The sequence below is a fragment of the Misgurnus anguillicaudatus genome, chromosome 21 (genome assembly GCF_027580225.2).
Source record: "Misgurnus anguillicaudatus chromosome 21, ASM2758022v2, whole genome shotgun sequence".
NCBI lineage: Eukaryota > Metazoa > Chordata > Actinopteri > Cypriniformes > Cobitidae > Misgurnus > Misgurnus anguillicaudatus.
In genome coordinates, this window is record NC_073357.2 from 31,338,942 (window position 1) to 31,361,570 (window position 22,629).

The window sequence follows — 22,629 nt, forward strand, 5'->3', positions numbered from 1 at the left end:
ACAAATAACACCAAACATTACACGTGTCATAATAATAATAAACAGTTAATAAGTCATACTGAACCTTGACAATGTCAGAAATCAATGTATTTGATGAGCGTAAAAGAAATCAGTTTACTAACCATTTAAGTGCTAAAAAAGTTAGATATTACCAACACAAACAACAACAGGGTGATTGAAAAGATATTCACAGAGATTACACAGGCAAAATAAGGTCTCTGAAGAAACAGGAAGGAAATAATGATATCATGGAGATCCAAAGCAAATTTAAAACGACGTTTCGCATTTTTTTTATTCACATGTAAATGCCGTTCGCAAAATCTGATTATGCCACTATTATTGCTTTCTGCTCAGTATTTTTTGGGATAATTCTTCATTTACATGGCTGACCCTGATGCTAGAAGAGGACGAAACAATTTCACAATATTTTACTGTAAATTTTGCACACTTATTTTTCATACACCATCGCAGTCTCCGACACGTTCATTGGCCGCCTCGACTATAAAACAATAGTTTCCCTGAGCAGTTCCAATATACCCTTTAATGAGGTCAGATATTTAATGGATTGTCTTTCACGACATCAGATACTATCAACAATACTACAAGTAAAGCAGTGCCAGCCCTTACAAAAAACATTTAACGCAAATGTTAGATTGGAACACCTTTACTAAAGGTTATTGCTGTCCTTGTTATGTTGGCTCTGTGCTAAATGCATCAAATTTGGTTTGTGTGTTTGTCGGTCGAGGGCACAAAAGTGTTGACACAAAGATCTGACATCTTGTTGGGTGTTTTGTTTAGAAAGAGCCTGTGCACAAAGCTACAAAGATAAGAAAGACAATCGTTTCTGTCTCTCCTTTTCTCTGCTCAGCTGCAGTACCGTGTGCATAAAATACATTGAAACCACCTCTAACTTAATGACATTTAATATAAACTGCAAGATTTCCTGGAATGTCAACACATGCCCCTGTCAATCATCTCTTAACACAACTCTCTTTGATGAAAATCTAATTACACAATCACTATGGCACAACAGGGTGTCACTTCACCATCTAGAGACACAGAGAGCTGGCTTTAAACGACAGAAATGTAACAAAACACAGAAAAAAACAACATTTTAGATCTCACCGATCTAAAACAACAGCACGTTCCTTCAGATTTTTTTCTCTCGCACAATTTCAATTGTTTATTGCTGGGAAAAACACAAAGTGCTACCTTTTGTTAGGTTCTATACATCATACATTGCATGATTTAACTAACCATATAGCAAGTACATACATATATATGCGTGTAGTTGAACTCACTGCCTCAAAATATGCCATTTGATCATGAAAACACGACAGTCAACGTTTCACTACAATAGTGATTCAGGTCTCAGGTTCGAGTCCCACGTCATGCCTTGTGCGTCTCCGCTGTTTTCTCCAGGGGCCGTGGCAGTGTTTGTGCCTGTGATGTCCCTGCTGAAGGTCCGAATAGTGGAAGAGGTCAGAAAAGGGCAGTGCTGTCAAGTTAGCACCAACATGGGCTATACATTGTGCCACCGGTGGAGAAAGACAGGGATTTCAGCATCAGACGTTCATTTCCTGTCTCTGATTTACCCTCTATAACCAGTAGAGGGCACCGCTGGGGTATTTAAAGACACGCAGTGGGCGTGTCTGCTCGCTCTCAACACTGAGATCTCATGCAGTTGGGACGCTAAAAGATAGAATACGGGCCGGCACCCCGAGGACAGTTTCTGTCAACCGTCTGATGTTTCCTGTTCTTCAGATCACCCAGCTGTCGGGCGCATGGCCAGAGGGACGAGTTCAAAGTGCAGCTGGACTCTAAGAAGTGCTTTGTGAGAATGCAGTGTACATGATCCGAGGCTGAAGTGAGCTTAGAGTTCTTGTCAGCATGTTAGTATTATCTCTCTCTCTGTCTCTCTTTCTCTTAGTCTCTCTTTATGGATTCGTGCAGCATCGAGATGAGTCTCTCTCTCGTTCAGGCCTCCTGAGGCAGAGCCTGTTCAAAGTCCGAACCAAACAGCTCTTTATAGAGCGGAGGGAAGCGCGTGTGCACCATTTCTGGGTACAGAGCTCTAAACGCGCTCAGTTTCTCCATGTGACGACGGCAGAGCATCCGGACAGTGGATACTTTACAGACCAGCTACAGGGGATCAAAAATACGAGAGGTCAGATAAGTATATGTGAAAGTTATGCGTGCTTTTAAGGAGGAAGTCGTACCTTTGTGAGAATTCCCTCGTCCCTTTGGTTCATCTGTAGTAAATTCTGCAGGGCGACCTTGATCTTCTGCTGGAGTTTCTCCACTCTGGTCTTTTCCTGCACCCAGCAGCGATCTATAGTAGACACACAGAGTTCAGCATCATGTTAATGTCTACTTAATTCATCCACCGAAAACCACAGTGCTCTACTGATCATCCCTTTCACATTTGGTTTCATTCATGAAACACAAAAAGATCATATTTTCCACTTATCATTCGTAAAACTATTTGTGGGCGGGGCTCCATCAGTGTGATGTCACATTAACAAGAGAATCAAAACAGCATGTCTAATGACAGTGCTTTGATTTAATGGGATTTAAAAAGGAGCAGTGGATTTTTTTGTCCCATTTATGTCCCACCTTGTAAAAGTGGATTTTGCATAAAAGGTGCCCTTTAAAGGTGCAGTGTGTAATTTTTAGAAGGATCTCTTGACAGAAATGCAAAATAATATACAAAACTATATTATCAGGGGTGAATAAAGACCTTTTACCGTTATGTGTTTATTACCTTAGAACGAGACGTTTTTATCTACATACAAAGAGGGTCCCCTTACATGGAAGTCGCCATTTTGTGCCGCCATTTTTCTACTTTTTTTCCTAAGTTGTTTCCGACGATGACATGTTTGTCCGGTGCCAGCTACCGTAGCTTCTCTATGTGTTTCAAAAGCGAGGGGTGAGCAGTGGACTAAGCCGTTGGTTGCAATTCGCAACTTCACCACTAGATGTCGCTAAAATGTACACACTGCACCTTTAAAGGGGACATTTTACAATACTTTTTTAAAAATGTAAAATAAATCTTTGGTGTCCCCAGAGTATGTATGTGAAGTTTTAGGTCAAAATACCATATAGATCATTTATTATAACATGTTAAAATTGGCACTTTGTAGGTGTGAGCAAAAATGTGCTATTATCGGCGTGTGCTTGTCCATGATTATAGAAAAACACTTTGGAAAAGGGAGTTGGGCCGACTACAAAAACACACTTGTAGCCAATCAGCAGTAAGGGGCGTGTCTACTAACCGACATAACTGCATGGGTTGAGTATGTGTGGGGCGGGTCTATCAAATGAAGGTCCAGATTATATTGGGGTAAGGGCGTGTTTGTTCAGGTGATTTCAAATGTCAACATTGGCTTTCAGAGATCATGCACCCTGCCTTTAAATGCAAATGAGCTGATCTCTGCACTACAGGGCAGTGTCGTGGTTGGATAGTGCAGATTAGGGGGCTGTATTATCCCTTTCTGACATCACAAGTGGAGCCAAATTTCAATTATCTATTTTTTCACATGCTTGCAGAAAGTGGTTTATCAAAAGTTACTGGGTTGATCTTTATCACCTTTTTCTTTGTTGATAGAAGCACTGGGAACCCAATTATAGCACTTAAACATGAAAAAAGTCATGATATTTTAACTCAACAATTTGCACAAGAGTAGGTGGTTATGAACTCTTTACACCCAAAAAAATCATTCAGCTTGTGTTTCATAAGGGAAGCACGTTGTCTTTATTGTTCCCCTCTCACCTGCAGACATCAGCACGTATGCTGAAAAGAGGCCGATCTCATCTTCGGTGAGCTGCAGAGAGCTCAGGCTTTTAGCAAACTCAAACACCGAGCTGATAAGATCATCACAGCCTGAAAAAACACGAAACAAAACAAAACATCAGCAAGCGCTTCACATTTCTATGTGCTATTTCCGTCTGTATAAAAGAAATAACAGCTTTTAATGCTCACCCAGAGCTTTGAAGACCTCTGGCCCTGCGTATTTGCTGTCGAAAAAGACTGTGTTGTTTTGGGAGTTGTACGCCCGACACATCCTCACAAACACAACTTCTAAAGAACCTGGGGAAGAGAAAACCACGCTTATTATTAGTATTTAGCGGCTCTGCCACCGTTTGTCACTTCACTGATGTGTTGATGTTGGTTTGTGTGAAGCTGTGCAGACTTTCATCTGCGGCGTACCTGCTTTGAGCAGCACGATCTGATCGTTCTGACAGAGCTCCATGAATCCATCAATGCGCTTGGCAAACTCGACCACATACTGCACGGCCTCAGTGACTTTAACCGCACACAGCTGCCACATGTCCTCCTGAGACTAGACAAGAGTGCAGATAGACTGTATGTTACAGGGATCAATAAATGCCCATCCATCAGTCCACCCATCCATTCATACATAAAAGAAAACATGCATGAATTTGTTTAAAGTGACACTTTGTAGTTTTTCAACCTTGATAATATATTTTCAAGACTCTTGTGATGGTACATCGATAGGTTGAATGACATGTCTACAGTAGCCTGACGGGTCTATATCTTGTTTGCTCGTACTTTTAAACTTGGGGTTTCGGGTAGTAACCCGAGCACAAAAAGAACTACAAAATTCGACTGCTTTACGGCATACGTCACTTTCTCCACTTCGTCAAATTCGGACGTGAGAGCGCAACTATTTATTTTCCTGATGTTTTTGTCATGGCCGAAGCAGCAACTAAAAAAAGAAACCTAAGGTTTTGTCAGAGGAGACCAGAAAGAGAAAACGGGAAAGTGACAGAATAAAAGGAAGGACGAGTATATAAGTCCTGTCTGGCGCCCGAACACTAATAATTTTTTTTCTGAATGTGAATTTTGCTGGAGGCTACTTGGGGAGTGTGGAGAGTGACTTGTTCGATTCTTCTTTAAGGCAATATTTTTTTTTATATAAACTTTAACCAGGTGACCACCATTACAATTGGCTTGTAAACGTGAGCTACGTGAGCTAAAAATAAAACCCATGAAATTATATTCATAAGACATGCTGGAAGGCACCCCGCAGACTTTGTGACCTAAAGAGTTGTCTTCTTTTCCTTTGCGACAGTGCTGCGGCGCTTGTGGCCTCTAGGGGCGCTAGACGTGAAAAATACATATCTAGCGCCCCTAGTGACCAAAAAGTTCCATGGTGTGCCTTTAAATTGAGGTACTGTACATTAGGAGCATCAAAGTTAGATTTTAATCTTTGCATGATCTTACTCAATCAATATTAAATATATAATGGTTATTTTTTACAGAATGATCTTTATAGTTTGTTGGAGGATTTTATGTAGAAAACAGTAAATAAAAAACATTTTATAATTTTACTTTTTTTATAATTGATTTACTCTTTATGCTACATTTTTAAAGCTGCATTGCAACAATGCAAAAACATAAAAAGTGCTATAAAGGGTCAATGACGTGACATTAATTATTTTGTGTCCGTATGGTTCAATTAAGTGTAAAAGGGTTAAAATTTCAAAATAAATTTGCAGATAAATTGCATACATTCTCTTATTTTTTAAAGGACAAAGTCTAATATTTCTGGTTTTATTTTTTTTAAAGAATATTTGGGGGATAATTTCAAAAAATGTCAATGTGGTGTAACCAGTCTGTCAATTGGTGTAACTAGTATTTTTTAAATGAAAATATAAATATATTCATAAAGTTTTGAATAAAATATAATAATTTAGTTTAATGTAATATAATTTTTTTACATACAATTTTACATAATTTGTCAAAGATGATTCAGAAAACAGAGCTGATTTCAGCATATCCTGGACAAATATTACAATTTGGATTTACATTTAGAAATAACTAATAAAATAAAACATTTTATATGATTTTTTATGATTATGCTTACATGCCATCAAGGAAAACAAAAATAAAAAGGTGAATAAAAAACATATTCATAAAAAATGTGGAATAATATATAAACATCTAGTTTAGTGTAATATGATTTTTTACATACATTTTTACAACATTTGTCAAAGATTATTTAGAAAACAGAGCTGATTTCAGCATATGTCAAGACAAATATTACAAAAACACATTAAAATTTACATTTAGAAATAACCAAATAAAACACATTTTTAAAAAGATTTTTTTTGGTTTAAGTTAACATGCTATCAAGGTGAATAAAATATTAACTATTTCTCATTTTGTGGCGCAATTGGCGGTTGTAATTTTTTATTGCATAAAATCAAAATAAATACACTATGTGCACTAAAATAAACCTGATTTTTATAAAGATTCTCATCTTGCCAAACCGTTTTTTGTCTTTGGCCCAAAACTACATTTGAATTGAATAAGTGTCTGCTTTCGATTCAATTATTATAGAATAATAGAGACAATTATTATAGAATAATACAGACAATTAACAAAATTAACAATGTTAATTATCCTTTCACACACAAGGCGTGCAATAATTCTGGGTGTAAACAGCAGTTCGTCTCTGCTGGCCGAACCATTCAGATCACCAGAGACAACTTTTAATAAATACCAGGTGTAAACAAAGCCAAACAACCATAGCCAAACACCTTTTTCTGGTAGGCGTCCAGGTCGGCCTGTAGGACTGTCTGCCAGTTGCTGGGCTTTAGCTCTTCTCTGAGATACTGGCACGTCTCCAGGTGAGACTTGCAGATGTTCTCTGACAGATGGTCTGTGTCAGAAACACACAAATAGAGTCAAACAGCTGGAGCTGACACACAAACTTCATTCCAGCGTTTGGGAAATGCAAACATGACAAATGTAACTGTCCGTTTAAGAAAGTACAGCGTTTCGCAATAAGAAACCATTTCTTTTGTGTGAAAAAGACGCTCGAGATTTCTGTGACTCTTTCACTTGTCTGTGTAAACGAGGCACTTCCTACTAATGTCGTGTTAAATGGACTGTGGAGGAGAGTTCACAGACTCCTGCTGTTTCAAACCCCACAGCTGTCAATCATTCTTGTATCGGCAGCATCCTTTATAATTATTCAGGATGGCACAATGTCATTTAATATAATAATGTTTTCCTTTTTGTAATTGCTTATGAAATGATGCAAACAAAAATGATAGCACAATTGTGATAAAACTGCACTAATATTTCAGTCTTTCATCATTTAAAGCAATATGATCACTCAAAAATGAACTTAAAATGGTTTTCATATTTTTTACTATTAGCAGGCTCACACAGTATCTGCACTGAATCCTGCAGATTTCAGCAACCAATAAGAGTTGGTATACGATAACACTACCAGCTCAGTTTAAAACATCTGACCATGTTTACAATCAATGTCACTAAACTAAGTAGAAAGTGTTGAGATTGCATTTGAGCCGTCTGATAAAAGCTTAAAACTCTTACCCAGATCACTGTCAGAGGGAGAAGAGTCTTCATTGCTATAGCAACAATATTGATCTAAGCCAGAGTCTGAGCTGAGGTCACACACAGGTTCTAGTTTAATGCCATCCATGTCTAGACCCGATTGGTCTGGAGAGGGCTGAATGTCCAGGTAAAATCCACCGATCGCTGAATCGGCCTTACCCCCGTCCGGGGTCTGACCGTTCGCGTATCCGCCGAGGTCATCGGGGAGCTCGGTGACCCCATTGGCCGAGATGGCGTAAGTGGGCGTGAGCGGTTCCGCCTCTCCAGGAGGCTGTGGTTCCCGTCCGTCGTCTGTATCTTTACCAACTTTGTCTTGCTGCTGCTGTTGACGGTGTTTCTGAACCTCTGCGAACAGACTGTCCCTCTGCTTCTTAGACATGCGGCCAAACTTCACAGCTGTGAGAGAAAACAAGCACATCAATGCATTTACAATTGATGACATAAATAACAGTGTGCCTAAAACAGGGAGTTTTTATGGAATAAGCAACAAGGTTGTTTTAGCAGCACAAAGGTCATGGATTCGATTCCTAGGAAACACACCTAACATATATCTTGAAAGCACTGCAAGGCACTTTAGATCAAATGAATCTTTATCAAATAAGTGGTCATAGATATATACAGGTTCTGGGGTACAGTACATACAGTATAATAGTGAGTGGTGTAGTGGTTAAAGTTGATGACTGATAACTGCAAGATTGAAGGCTTGATCCCTCACAAAGTGTGAATTTCAGGAGGAAAGTGTTTAATAATTTTAGGGTGCCGATCTTTGGTGAAATTATGTAAAAGTGTTACAAGAAATCCGCTTGGCCCTGGGTGTATGCAAACAAATAATACTTAAAGGATTAGTCTTAAAAAAAATCTAGACAATTTGCTCACCACCATGTCATCCAAAATGCAGTTTCAAAGGACTCTAAACGATACTAAACGAGGCATAAGGGTCTTATCTAGCGAAACGATTGTCATTTTTGGCAAGAAAAATAAAGCATATGCACTTTTAAACCACAACTTCTTGTCTTTCTTTGGCTGTGTGACAAGCCAGCGCGACCTTACAAAATTACGTAATGACGTCGAAATCACGTGTTACATATATGAAACGCACATTTGCGGACCATTTTAAACAATAAACTGACACAAAGATATTAATTAGGATCATTCCACAACTTCGGAACGGTCCTTTTTCTCCACACTTGTAAACACTGGGGCGGAGTTTCGCATACGTCATCCGTGACCTCTTGACATGATGACTTATTATGTGAGGTCACGGTGGTGCGTCACAGGACCGGAGGAAGATGAGAAGTTGTGATTTAAAAGTGCATATTTTTATTTTTATTGCCGATAACAACAATTGTTTCGCTTGATAAGACCCTTATGCCTCATTTGAGATCGTTTACAGTCCTTTGAAACTGAAATGCCATTAAAACTGTTAAGTGTTGGGGTCATTAAAGTCCATCAAAATGAGAAAAATCCTGGAATGTTTCCTTCAAAAAACCTAATTTCTTCTCGACTGAACAAAGAAAGACGTCAACATTTTGGATGACATGGTGGTGAGTAAATTATCTGGATTTTTTAAAAGAAAATGAATGAGTTAAAATACGGATAAAACAATCTACACCCTCTTTCCTGAGTAATTTAAAATAATATTAAATTAAAAAATAATATTAAAGTATACAGAAGCCGATTAAGAATGTCGAAATGTTCATTATGCTGTTTACTGTAAGGGAGCTTTAATTCCACTATTCCAGTTTCCATGGTAACAGCGATTTATCTGATTGGTGGATTTCCTGCTTCTACAGAAGAATATACCATCATTAAAGTAACGGTAAGTCTGTAGTCATAGGCCATTAAAAAAGTGAAGCTCTCTACATAATCCTAAACGTCCAGCCGCATGCACACTGCGAGGTAAAAACATACCATCTCTCGACATCCCCACTGCTAAGCATTTCTGCAGGCGACAGTGTTGGCAGCGGTTTCTGCTGGTGCGGTCGATCAGACAGCTCTTCTGCCGAGGACAAGAATATGACACAGTGCCCTGCTGACTCCTCCTGAAGAAACCCTGAGAAAGAGAGAAGCAGGTCACCTCTAGCTTGCATCTGTGCAGTTGTTATTATACGAATATTTATACGTATCAAAATGGATCGGCATCTGAGTGAAAAGACTGTAATTCCCCTGACTGTCGTACCTTGCATCCCTCACAGGTGATGACTCCGTAATGAATCCCTGATGATTTATCTCCACAGATTTTACAGGGAATACTCTCAATCTGAGCTGCAGGCAGAGAGAGAAAAAAACCCTGAGTTTACAAGGACATTACAGAGGTTGGGAAAAGGACATAACTGTGACGTAAAATGGCACTGAGACACAATGAAAAAACTATCCAAAACAACACACAACATTAGAGGACAAGTTCGGTATTTTACACTTAAAGCCCTGTTTTCAGATTGTTTATGATACGGTTTTGACTGACATTTGGACATATGCGGCTGCCCCGAGAATTTCCGGGTGTTTGTTGTATCACCTCCCACCTCTACAATGGCTGCATAGGTGCACTGGAACAATCCTTCCTAAAATGCATTAAACTTTCGTTTACAAAGACGTGAAACTCAGCGAGTGGTCAGGGGTGTTCACTGATATGCTCACACAAAAATCGCTGTAAAAGATGCATTCAAACAGGTGTTTTAGCATTCGTTGTAAACTTGTGGACCTATTTTTCCAAACGCCTCACACCCGTACATTCTTCCGTTGAGAGTTTGAATAATAGACACTCCAGTCCAGTTGGTGGCGATAATCCACCTTTCGCCAATTGCAAGAATACAAACAACGTTCCAGGAGCGGAGTAATCCCGTACCTCATAGCACATCTAATACAAGTCAATGAAGTTGGACAAAAACTACGATAAAACCTGTTGGAAAGCATCTTCATCATAAACAATCTGAAAACAGGGCCCCAAGTGCAAAACACCGAACCTGTCCCTCAATCTGCACTATCCAACCACAGCACTGCAATTTAGTGCAGAACCGCCACATTTGCATTTAAAGGACACACCAAAAAACGGCACATTTTTGCTCACACCTACAAAGTGGCAATTTTAACATGCAATAATAAATTATCTGTATATATAATAATAATTTTTTTTATAGCACCACATGTAATGCAGAGCTCTAAATAAATCATTATATTTGAAAGCATACTGCACATCCAGTCTTCTCCTAGGCCTCGTACACACAAAAACACTGTCTCGAACAAAGAGACTTTAAGGTGGGACTATCCAAACAACCGAAAACAGGTGGAGTGCCTTTCTATTCCATCTGGTGCAGAAATGACACTGCAGATTTAGTCGAGAGACTAAACGGCACATCTAAAGTCTCAGACTACAGAAGTGCTTTTATAATTCTCAAATCAATAGGACACATTAGATCCAGCACTTCTGCTCCTTTGGTAAAGCCCCTTTAGTAACCTTTAACTCCTTTCAAGTGATAAACCGAAAGAGCCCATAATCACATACAGGCTAATTTTACAGCAAATCTGACCTTTGAGATCACCAATGCAGAAAACAATGCCAGTGCTTGTTAAATGAGGACTTTAACCGCAGACCTTAGCTAAAAGAACAAGAGAAAAACGAATCAAGGCTTGCAGCACATAAAACACTTTATTCAAGCTATAAAAAAAAAGAATTGGCTTTGACTGCTGAAATCGCCGCGGGACTTGCATCATCTGTAAGTGCAATCTGCACTACTAACATCTAAGATTCATTTGTGTAGCTACAGCATGACAATGCCATCCTCCCTCGAGTCAAAAGCTCGCTCATGACAGCACTGTGGTGCGTTTCGGTAAATATCAAAGTCAAAATGCACTCCTAGTTGGAGATGGCGGATGTGTGTGTGTGTGTTGGATCGTGCGCTGTAGTGGTGCGTAAGCCCCTCGGCGGCTCCGCTGCGGTTGGCTGTGGAGGAGAGCGCAGAGATGGTGCGAGAGGATGTCGAGAGGAGTGCTGGGGGAATAGAGCTGAGGAGAAATCCATTTAGAGAGGAGATGCAGTCTTTCTGGCAGCCCCGAGGCGCATGCAGCTCAGGATGAAAAAGTAAAACACATCTCATCACCATCAGGACGCTTTCCATTTCTCTCTCTCCGGCGCAATTCGTGCATTTTTCAGACGGAGACTCTATTTGCGAAGGCAGCAGGGCTATTTGAGATCGACTATTTTCTCATGATTACAGAAAGGCCTTTAATCCCCTTTGGTTCTGCTTGGCGTGTTCATTAAGAGCATCCTCACTTTCTCTCATTAGATATGTAAAACCAATCGGCAATAATTAGTTACTCTGAAGCACAAGACACTAATCTGGTCTGAATTATGGATTAATACATCAAAGGCGCAGGATTCTCCCCGAGCAACTGCTGAAGTCTCATGCAAGTGCACAGCTTTTACTGAGCTGCTGAATGAATGTTTTTAAAAAAAGCCATATAGTAGATAGATAAAGAGATCTGTTTTTTGGGAAAGAAATGGACATCTTTCCCTTTGCTCTTCTGTCGCTATTGATCATGAAAACGCATGATTTGTGCACAACACACGAGTGTACACAAACAGATGAGTTTGTTGGATATGTTGGACAGCACAGGCCGATGTTTGTCCATTTTGAAATTCAGCATTGGTCACAAACCACGTGTACTTGCCACTCTTAAAAATAAAGGTGCTTCATGATGCCACATATTAAACTTTTTGGGGCAGTTTCCCAGACAGGGATTCGACTAGTCCTAGACTAAAATAAACGTAAGAGCAGTCCAAACTGAAAACACTGACATATCTTAAAATACATCAGTGCCCTTTGTTTTTCTCCAAAATGTTCCACGGGTATGCATTATTTTTTGATAACCTGTCAAATGTCTTGAAATAACCACCAGAGCAATGTTTTAGCAATGTCTGTGGTAACCGTGGTATACGTTGAATAATTAACTCCAAACCTTTGAATTATTTGAAAATAATGCACACCAGTGCCGGCTGGTGACTGCTCTTCCGAGGGGCGCAAATTCAAAATATGTGTTCGGAGTGTCTGCAGCAGGCACTTATTTTGACAAAACACGTGATGCACATAGGATAACTCGACGTGCCGAACAGAAATTTTGAAATGACGAACCACACACATGACGGGTTACATACATGTTGTGATGAACTTTGCATCGTGCGCCCTCGAAAAAAGAAATCACCGGCCACCACTGATGCACACACACTCTATAACAACACGCTTTCCACATTACCACCTTGGGTGTGCAATATTTTCGAATAGTTCAGTGGCCCGTCATCAATTATTCCTTACATACAAATTTATTTAAAAATGTCTCTTTAAAGAAACTTTGATTAAATGGTTCTTTGAGGAACAGATAAAAATGTTTCACATTTTCTATTGAATTTTACAGTTTTAATTGTAGAAAAGTGCTCTTGTGCACACTAGTTACCCTTTTTAAGCTGCACTATATCTACATTATATGAAACGCCATCATGTGTAGATACTGCATGACAGTATCAACATCAGAGTTTCCCGCAGCACTTTGCAGTTCGGGTGGCCCACCTAAGCTGGAAAACCCTACTGCCTCAACTAGGTCGTCCAAAAAAAAGGCCAAAAGGCCGTCAAGTGCATCTCGGAGAATAGCGTGGACACGCTTCAAACCACGAGCGGGCACGCACGCCAAACGGCCGAAATGAAAGACGTGGTCTGTCACTGTCTGAAGCCAGTTGATAAAACGTATCTGTAAGTGGACTTATGTTTTGGGTTTATTTAAGCCTGTTATTGTATTAGTCTATAGTTTAAGCCTATTATTTTATTAGTCTATAGTTCTTGCAAATTTAAAGTAAGTTAGCTGGTGATTTTGTTGTTTGATCAACCTGCTAGCTAGGTTGCACGTGCCTGTTGATTCGATATAATTGTTGAGCGTTCTCGCTCACGTTATTTATGTCCATTATTTACATGCTACAGTAGTTACACTCCTTTAAGATAATGTAATTAATAGTGGGGAATAATCAATTTTTACAATCTTCGTGCTATCTATCATCATTCTCCAGACGTTTTACAACATATGCATCAGTTTGTGTTTATTAACCCTTTAGTTTCACTTCATCACGCAGCTATTCCCGTTAGAGGTATCTGTTAAAACATTTAATGCATTAATAATCTATTATGTGTTCATTTTCTGTCATAGTTTCTTCAAAATTAAGTTTTGAGTGTTTTTTTTATAAAAATATTTTAATTTTCATCATGACGCCTGCGCCCCACCCCTTTGATTGCCACGCCCCTGCCCACACCTAACACCTTAACTAAAAAAAATTCAATTCAATTGAGCATTGACCAGTAAAAAAACATTATTAGTCAACAAGTTACCCAGTCTGTGAAATCCCAGCTAAATTTCTTTTTGTGATTTACTGATCCTACATAATGTATAGATCATTCTTTGAAAATATAAAACATTGACCGAGTACGATCATGACACTTCAGCCTGGATTTCACAGACAGGGCCACAAATGATATTTTAGTCGGTTTACAGAAACGTGCCTATAAATCAACCAACATTTGAGTGTGTGTGTGTGCGCAACCAACAAACACGCACAGGTAATAAAAACTCTCACACACACACACACACATACAGGCATTCTGTTTGCATATGCCGCTTCCTCCTCATGAGATGTTGTGGTTAAACGTGTTTGGTTTCTCTCCTGTTGTGAAAGTGCTGATCGTCTATGTAGGAAAAATGAAAGCCAAAGCCTGCAGACGGACACACATAAACACACGTGTTCCCACCCTTCCTCCCAGCGTTTGGGGTCTGCTGTAATCTGTTGATAACACTGACTCACATAGATTTAAGACAAACCCTCCATCATAACAAAGAGAAAGGAACATTATGTCGACACAGTCTCATACAGAAGCGCACCTTACGCCGCCATCAAATAAAAGCTTTCTGTAAACACTGTCATTATTTACTTATCCACAGATCATCATGTGTTCACTCATCACTCCCATTATCTGCCATTAGAGTAAAAGAAACCATTTAACAAAAAGAACAAATGATTCGCTATAACCAAATTATGTCTGAACCTTTTAATTCCAGACAACTTTAGTTAATACATTTAACTTCTAATTAGCCCAGTGTGTTCCTGTGCGTGAGTTTGGTTTGTTCCTGACGTGTCGGATCAACTTGAAGCTCGGTCTTCACACAACAATGTCAGCAGATCGGCCAAAAGATTTACTTTCACAACCTCACACAACTGATCATTGATAACAAAACTTCCATTCGAAAACACTGTAGGAGGACACATCAAAAGGGTTCAAATAATCGCTGCGAAACAGCAACGGAGACTTTTACATTACGGTCCTTTCAGAGCACCAACCTTATCGCTAATAGATAATGACAGCTGCCAGCAAGACTTTGCATTGCGTGTGTATATGTGTGTGCATAAGTGTGTGTATATGTGTGCATGGTGATTCAAAGTGGGGGTGGGGGGATTAAGCAAAACACAGCCGTTGGTGGAATAAACAACCGGGCGGTCCTATGGCAGTCCACTTCAGCCTCTGCCATAAATAGGTCAGTGGAACAACATTCCCCAATCATCGTAGCAACATTCCCATGTCGTTCCAAACAGCCAACATGGCCGCCCGTGTATGAGCTGTCAGACAAACGGCATCACAGCACATCACTTGACTGGGCACTCACAAACTTATTTTTACATTTCTGCAGTCTCGAATATTCCCACACGGTCTTTGATGGCATTTATGTTCTACTATAAATCACAAAACGTCCAATATTCACTTTGCAATTCAAATTCAAACAAAGCATGTAAATGAATATGCAAAAGAGGGATTCAGGCAGCCCACAAGTCGATTCAAAAGCAAAACAAACACATTGAACATGCGAGCCAGAAACATGAACAGCCTAAAACATTAAAAACATAAAGAAAGGCAACATTGCACACACACGCATTTCCAAGGTTTATCCTAACTTATCCTACCTTTCATGGCTGTGATCATTAAGTACATCCTGAGGCTCTATGGCCATGCAGATGAAAGGTCAACTCTCTAGTCATGTGCAGGTTCGAATGCAGCGTGTGTGTCTTGTGTTGCTGACTTGAGCGCTGCTCTGCCTCCTGCCTCTCGCCTCTACCGCATGAGAATCCATGTGACCGTGACATAAGGACTCAGACGCTTTCGTCCCGCCCCCTCAAGCTGCTTTGAGCAACAGCCGTTTTATCCAATAGGGGAAAGGTGAGCGAGTTTTCAGTTGACTGAGTGTTAGTTTTAAAGGGCTGGTGCTGTTTCACTTTGCATTGCAACATGATATTTTATTAGCCTATTTACAGGAAGCTACAGGAGGTGAAAATGTAAAGCCTGCGTGTAATGTTCACAGTGTGAGTTGAGACAAAGTATTTTTGTTTCCTCTTCCTCTTTAATAAGCGTGTTGTACACCAACATACATAAACACTGCTATTACACATCTCTGTGGAATTGAAATTTAAAAAACATTCAAATGAAGATATGCAATGTCATGAATACATTTATTTTGGTCAGCTTGGAAAATCCGGGAAAAGCAGTACTTTTTAGTATTAGTTTAGTTCACTAAGGGGCGGTTTACCTAGTCCCAGACTAAAATGCCTTGTGCTGACATATCTTAAAGGTGCCGTATAACGTAAATCTGTATTTAGGCATACATGAATAATAAGAGTTCTGTACATGGTATATACAAGACATATCGTGAGCCTCAAACACTATTGTTTCCACCTTCTTATAAACATGCAAAAGACCGATGGTAAACATGCCAATCTCAACATAACACCGAACGTGACGTTACAGTCATGATACGCCCCAACATTAAATTACACATTAAATGAATTACAATGTTGTTAAAATGCTAAAATACAACGCAAAGCTGTGACTGCTGAGTTAGCGCTAGGGGTGTTAACAATTAATCGATCTTCGATTAATTGTCGATAAGAATTAAATCAATAAAACTTAACGATTGTCGAAAAAGCAAGCACGTGTGTCCGGCGCCTGCGCAAAGCACATACACAGCTGGTGAAAAAAGTAACCAAGCGCGAAGAAGTTAAACTAGCCATGATCACAACGATGCTCGATGCCAAACACGCTCTTGGGTTTTTTAACTTCATTCGAGGCGAGGCGAGGCTCGCTGCTAATGCAACGAAATGGCATCCGCAGTGGATCTGAGAGGGTCCGATGCCGAAAATCTAAACACAGTTAGGATACTGAAAGCAAAGACCCTCTTCAAGAAAGCCTGCAAGATTAGCATAGCAACGCTGCTAACGCTGCTTTACACAGGGAAGGAGATCAGAAGCTGTTTTTAAACAGATTAAAATGTAAAACTTAAAATCTGGTAAGAAACTGTTAAATGTAAACTGTAACTGACTGTTGTTACACTCTGAATGCCCACAACATATATCATTGATCATCATTATTGACTGGCTGAGGCGCTACACACTAAACACTGTTGCGGGTTTTCTAATGGAAGTCTTCATAATATAAGCATCTTTGCTGAAAGTACGCCGCAGGTCTAAAGCTGAGGTGCCGACGGGAAAAGTGCCCTTTGTGTGCTTCTTGGACATAATTACAACAAGCGGTGTATCAATGACTCGAAAAGCGAGGTGAACAACTAGAAAAATAACACTTTATGATAATGAAACTTTTATTTTGTCATGGACGCACGGACTTTCATCCGACTGTTCGGAGTGCCCGTTATGAGGCGGAGTTTACTGTGTCTATTAGTCATTATATTTCATTACGAGATTAAATTGATGATTCTTATCAAAACACCAACTACATTGACTCATTTTACAATCCCACTAGCATGTTATTTAGACAAAATAAAATCTTTTAGCTGGCGTTTTTACGCACACTCTTATGTCATTGGCTATGACACTGCAGTAAAGGCTTATTGCACTAATACTGTTAATGATTATTCGATTGATTGATCGTTAATTTAAAAGATCATCGAATATGGGAAATTGCATAATTTGACATCCCTAGTTAGCGCTATATGCTAGTTAATGCTATATGCTAGCGTTTAGGCTGAAGTTTTTCTTTTGACAGTACAGTTACCCTTTAAAGGTCCAAACTGAAAAAACACAAACCTACCACTCAGGTACGTCCATTAACAATCCCAAAATAATTGATTATTCCTCAAAATCTGTATCTTTGTCTGATGGTGCATTCACACCAGCCGCGGCAGACGAAGCAAAACGGGCTATTCGCTTCATTCGCGCGTGAAAGCCGCTTGTAAAACTCTAGTCACTCAAGACATTCACACGGAAATTCGCATCATGGGAGGGGCTTCTGCGACTGCGCTCGCTTTCTGTAATCACGTCACTACTACAGTAAGGTCCTGATTGGTTAACGTGGTGCGGAAATCCGCCGAAGTTCAGATTTTTTAACTTGCGCGTTTCCCACGGCAATGCTCTATTCTTGAGGAACGCGACATTCGTGCTACGCTTTCTGAGCCATTCGTGCCGCACCTACCGAGCGTACCGCGCCATATGCCTAATCATGCCTTTGCATTGACTTCACATTTAAATCAGTCACGCTTGTCACCTCTACCGCGTCTGGTGTGAACCCTGCTTTAGTCCACGCACCCGCGTCGAGGCAACACGCTGAACGCGCAATGCTGTGAAGCCGAACACAACTCACATCACTGAGGCACTATGGTTTAAAAGGATGCCATGGTTTTGGGATTCACTTTGGTAGAATGAAAATACAGTCAATCAAATGCAAAATGTACAGGGCCGTAATCGCATATTTAAACATTAAATGTCAACACTCTTAGAACGAATGTGTTAAAAACAACACATTAGTGTTGATTCTGGGACAACACACTAAATGCGTTGTCCCAGAATCCACCCATCTCGGTGCTAGTATTGAAACAACACATTTTGTGTTACTTTTAACACAACTGACACATAATGTGTTAAAATTACAAATAATGTGTTAAAAGCTTAACGCACAAAGATGTGTAAAAAATTAACACATCCTTTCTAAGATTGAAGAGATACCAGAGAGCGATACGAGCATATCTTGACTGAGAACAGGTGAGAGGACGACACGACAGCTAATCGCTAAAATGATAGCACATCCACAACGGGAGTTAAACTTTCTGTCCAGTACATAACTTAGTTTAAGTCTTGCATTTTGTGCAGATAGATGCACATACGGACTACCGGCACATCCGGGAACTTGACTGTAAATTTCTTCAACGCCCCTTTTTGGGGGATTAAAAACCAGACCTTCCATTGACTTCCATTCAAAATAGCGGAACAAAGCAACGCTTTTACACAGCCGGCAGGCGTAAATAACTTATGAAATCACTCAGATTAAACATGTTGAGTAATTATCTGTCCACCCTGCCTGCCATAGAGCGCGAAAAATACATTAACACATTTAATTTGGTCAATATAAAAATATGTCCCTTTCATTCTCACAGCGTCAAATTTGTGTAACAACGCCATCCAGTGATTGCTGGAAATATCGCTAAGCCAGTTAGTTGTATGGCTCGATGGAAAAGTGCACTCATTACTCTAAATATAAAGACATAATATATAAATACGAAGTAAAATCATTCACTTGCTTCCCTGTTGACTCGATGAGGTACGAGTAAATGTCCGGGTAAGACACCTCTGTCCAATAGGGAGCGTTGTTACACAAATTTGATGCTCTGAGAATGAAAGGGACATGTTTTTATATTGACCAAATTAAATGTGTTAATGTATCTTTCGCGCTCTATGGCAAACAGGGTGGACAGATAATTACTCAACATGTTTAATCTGAGTGATTTCATAAGTTATTTACACTTGCCGGCTGTGTACGAACGTACTTTGTTCCGCTATTTTGAATGGAAGTCAATGGAAGGTCTAGCCTGTTTTCCCCCAAAAGTGGGCGTGAACCTGTTCAGAGACATTCTATGACGTTGCGCCTGTTGTGCGTATTGTATAATACATTTATGTTGTATAAAAGGCTTAATATTATGTTGAGTGCGTCATAAAGAAAGCGCATCAGTTTGTGTTTATTAACCCTTTAGTTTCACTTCATCACGCAGCTTTGCCTGTTAGAGGTTTCTGTTAAAACATTTAATTAATCAATAATCTAGTATGTGGTATGTGTTCATTTTTATGTCATAGTTTCTTCAAAATTAAGTTTTATTTGAGTGTTTTTAATAAAATAAATAAAAAAATTCACAATGATGTATACGCCCCGCCCCTTTGATTGTCCCTCCCCCAGTTAGTCGAGTACTCTTTTTTCAGACCTGTGGATTAATCGAAATGAAAAAATGCACATCCCTAGTCCTAATATAACTAAGGCCTAGTCCTGGATTGATCTAAACACTGTCTGGGAAACTGCCCCCTTATCAAATGTTAAATAAAAAGATGTGTAAGAGTAAAGGTTCGGTTCTGTTTGACTGTAAGTAACTTACTAGTGCAAGTGTTTAATATGAAATTAGTAATAAACAATTTATCAATAATAGCAATGGCGATAAACAGCAGAAGTCTAAACTATGAAAGACTGCTTGAATCAATAACATTTTGGAGGTGGTGTGTCCAAAATCTCATATGAACTTCCATATAACCACCAGTATTTAAAGGAATATTCCATTTTCTTAAAAGAAAAATCCAGATAATTTACTCACCACCAAAGGACTATAAACGATCCCAAACGAGGCATAAGTGTCTTATCAAGCAAAACGATTGTCATTTTTGACAAGAAAAATAACAAATATACACTTTTAAAGCACAACTTCTCGTCTAGATCTGGTCGTGATGGTGACCCAGGTGACCCCACGCAATACGTCATCACGTCAAGAGGTCACAGAGGACGAACGCGAAACTCTGCCTCAGTGTTTACAAGTGTGGAGAAAGAGGACCGTTCCTACGTTGTTGTATGTCAACTGATACTAATTAATGTCTTTGTGTCAGTTTATTGTTTACAATGGTCCGCAAATGTGCGTTTTATATATGTAACGTTACCTCCCTACGTCACTACGCATTTGCGTTAGGTCGCGCTGGACCCGACCTAGACGAAAAGTTGTGGTTTAAAAGAGCATTTTTTTTCTTGTCAAAAATGACAATCGTTTCGCTAGATAAGACCCTTATGCCTCGTTTGGGATTGTTTATAGTCCTTTGAAACACCGTTGAAAAAAACTGTTACGTGTTGAGTTAAGTGTTAATTGTTGGTGTCTATTAAAGTCCATTAAAATGAGAAAAATCCTGCAAAGTTTTCCTCAAAAAACATAATTTCTTCTCGACTGAACAAAGAAAGACATCAACATTTTGGATGACATGGTGGTGAGTAAATAATCTGGATTTTTCTTTTAAGAAAATGGAATATTCCTTTAAGTCACAATGTTTTACTTTCAAATTAAAATTATATTGTGTACTACATAATGCATATTTTTGGTTAATCTAATCAAATGAAAGATATAAAAAATTAAAACCATCAAATGACATATGAAAGACGCAAACTAAAAGATAACATTATTTTAAACAAATGTGCATAAACATGGTACATCATTACAATGTTTTAAGCCATTGTAAAATAGCCAGTACGCACACACCTGTGACTGTACAAGGTCCGATCAATTAAATTTTGTTTTTGTAATGTGTCAAGTTGCAAAACATTTTGAAAACCATTAACAACCACCTACAGTTACACACCGGACATGAGCTGCATGTTATGACAAGTTCAAACTAAATTGCACCGATTATAATCAGCAAAGCTATCTTTTCAGGTGTCAGCTTTTTAAATGCTGTCACACACATGTCATTTCATAAATGGTATGTTACATTTTTTTCAAAGATCGGCAAGCTATGACTATGAGACAGATATGAACATAATGTATTTTATAAGTGCCAACAGCCTATAGATGCTCAAATATATCAACCACTAGTTAATCATTACTGTTTTATCTCTACTATACAACCATACGGTATATAAAAGAGCCATCGGGAACACAGCAGTGATTTCAAATCGCATGTGTTTGCCTACAGGATAACTGGCTTATTTGGAATTCTACCCATATGTGCATGCGCTATGGACACATGTGTGCATGTAGCCTTATACACTCTGGGTGAATCTGATGGGAACAGGGCCATCTGAATGCTAATGACCTGGCCAAGACCCAGCACAACTCGTACTTCTCCAATTCGCTATATTGAATTGGTCTCCAAGAAAAAGCCAAACTGAGCCAAGCATCAAGCGAATCACTTGCTATGTTTACATGGACACATTTTTCAATCAAAATAAAATGATTCAGATAATTAATGAATGTGAATATAGTGTTTACATAAAGTGATGTGCATGTTTTTGTGTCACAAGCTTATAATTAGGCTTGATCTTCCTATTTAAAAGTTTCCCAATCTTTACATCGGTCTTGTTACCTGTAAAGCCTGTTGCATGCCAGCTGGGAAGCGCAGCATCGTGTCATGCCACATATTTAAAAATCAAGCACGTTATTTTCAACGTAGGTCCATCAAAGAAGCTGTTTAAGTGACCAAAACTTTTGACCCGAGAGCAGTCGCTGTGTCTAAATGTTAACCTCCAAAGCTCACAGCTTCTAGAAAGATCGCCCACATGCTATCCAACTGAGGACTGAATAGTTGAAATAGTGATGCTGGAGCTGTTTCTGCAAGTCTCATGTTTCACTGGCATGACAGCAGTGTGAGGATGGGGTTGTGGTGTCTGGGGAGATTCTTATGGAGAAATAAATCCCGGTGCGGTCCTAAGCCCAAGCTTTCACAGGGCAGGGTTTAACTTAGCAAAACATGCTAATACACGCGCCCAGCTGCTGCTTGTTTGCCTGGCGTCTCCAACGCAAACACCAAAACACACACACACACACAGACATGCACAAACACACATGTGCAAACACCCACGGTGACTCTTTACACAACGGTATGCATGGACGGAAATGTATTTTATTTCAGAAAAGCCAAAGTGAATCTGAATGCACAATATGAAACTAATGAGCAGGCCAGGAATTTTTTCTAGTTTGATTGGTTTCACACGTCTTTTAATATGCTTTTTAACACTTCGCTTCCAGTATATTTAAGCCCACACGGGACCTCTCAGCCAGTAAAGGGGATTTCATATCATTGAGTGCACAAACAGGAAGCGTCTGTTGGTAAACCGCAGAAGCTTCCCACTGGTGTGCAGATATTTTTAAGCAGCTCCTCTCACCTTGACCCAGGTTTATCTCATATGTTG

At 39.4% G+C, this 22,629-nt stretch overlaps 1 protein-coding gene across 2 annotated transcripts in view; it reads right to left on the reverse strand.

Annotated features, from left to right (window-relative positions):
* Window positions 1-311: 311 nt before the first annotated feature.
* Window positions 312-22,629, reverse strand: part of rorab (RAR-related orphan receptor A, paralog b) — a 51,047-nt gene continuing 28,729 nt past the window's right edge. The window contains exons 1-10 of one of the 2 annotated variants that reach the window (XM_055202499.2): window positions 15,384-15,547; window positions 9,573-9,658; window positions 9,305-9,446; window positions 7,373-7,789; window positions 6,568-6,689; window positions 4,211-4,343; window positions 3,983-4,090; window positions 3,773-3,883; window positions 2,220-2,332; window positions 312-2,142 (exon numbers count right to left, since the gene is read on the reverse strand). In XM_055202499.2, coding sequence (XP_055058474.1) covers window positions 1,978-2,142; window positions 2,220-2,332; window positions 3,773-3,883; window positions 3,983-4,090; window positions 4,211-4,343; window positions 6,568-6,689; window positions 7,373-7,789; window positions 9,305-9,446; window positions 9,573-9,658; window positions 15,384-15,411 — 1,425 coding nt within the window. In that variant the 5' untranslated portion in view covers window positions 15,412-15,547 and the 3' untranslated portion in view covers window positions 312-1,977. Of the gene's footprint in view, window positions 2,143-2,219; window positions 2,333-3,772; window positions 3,884-3,982; window positions 4,091-4,210; window positions 4,344-6,567; window positions 6,690-7,372; window positions 7,790-9,304; window positions 9,447-9,572; window positions 9,659-15,383; window positions 15,548-22,629 lie in introns of those variants that run through there. The other variant, XM_055202492.2, reaches the window with a different exon arrangement.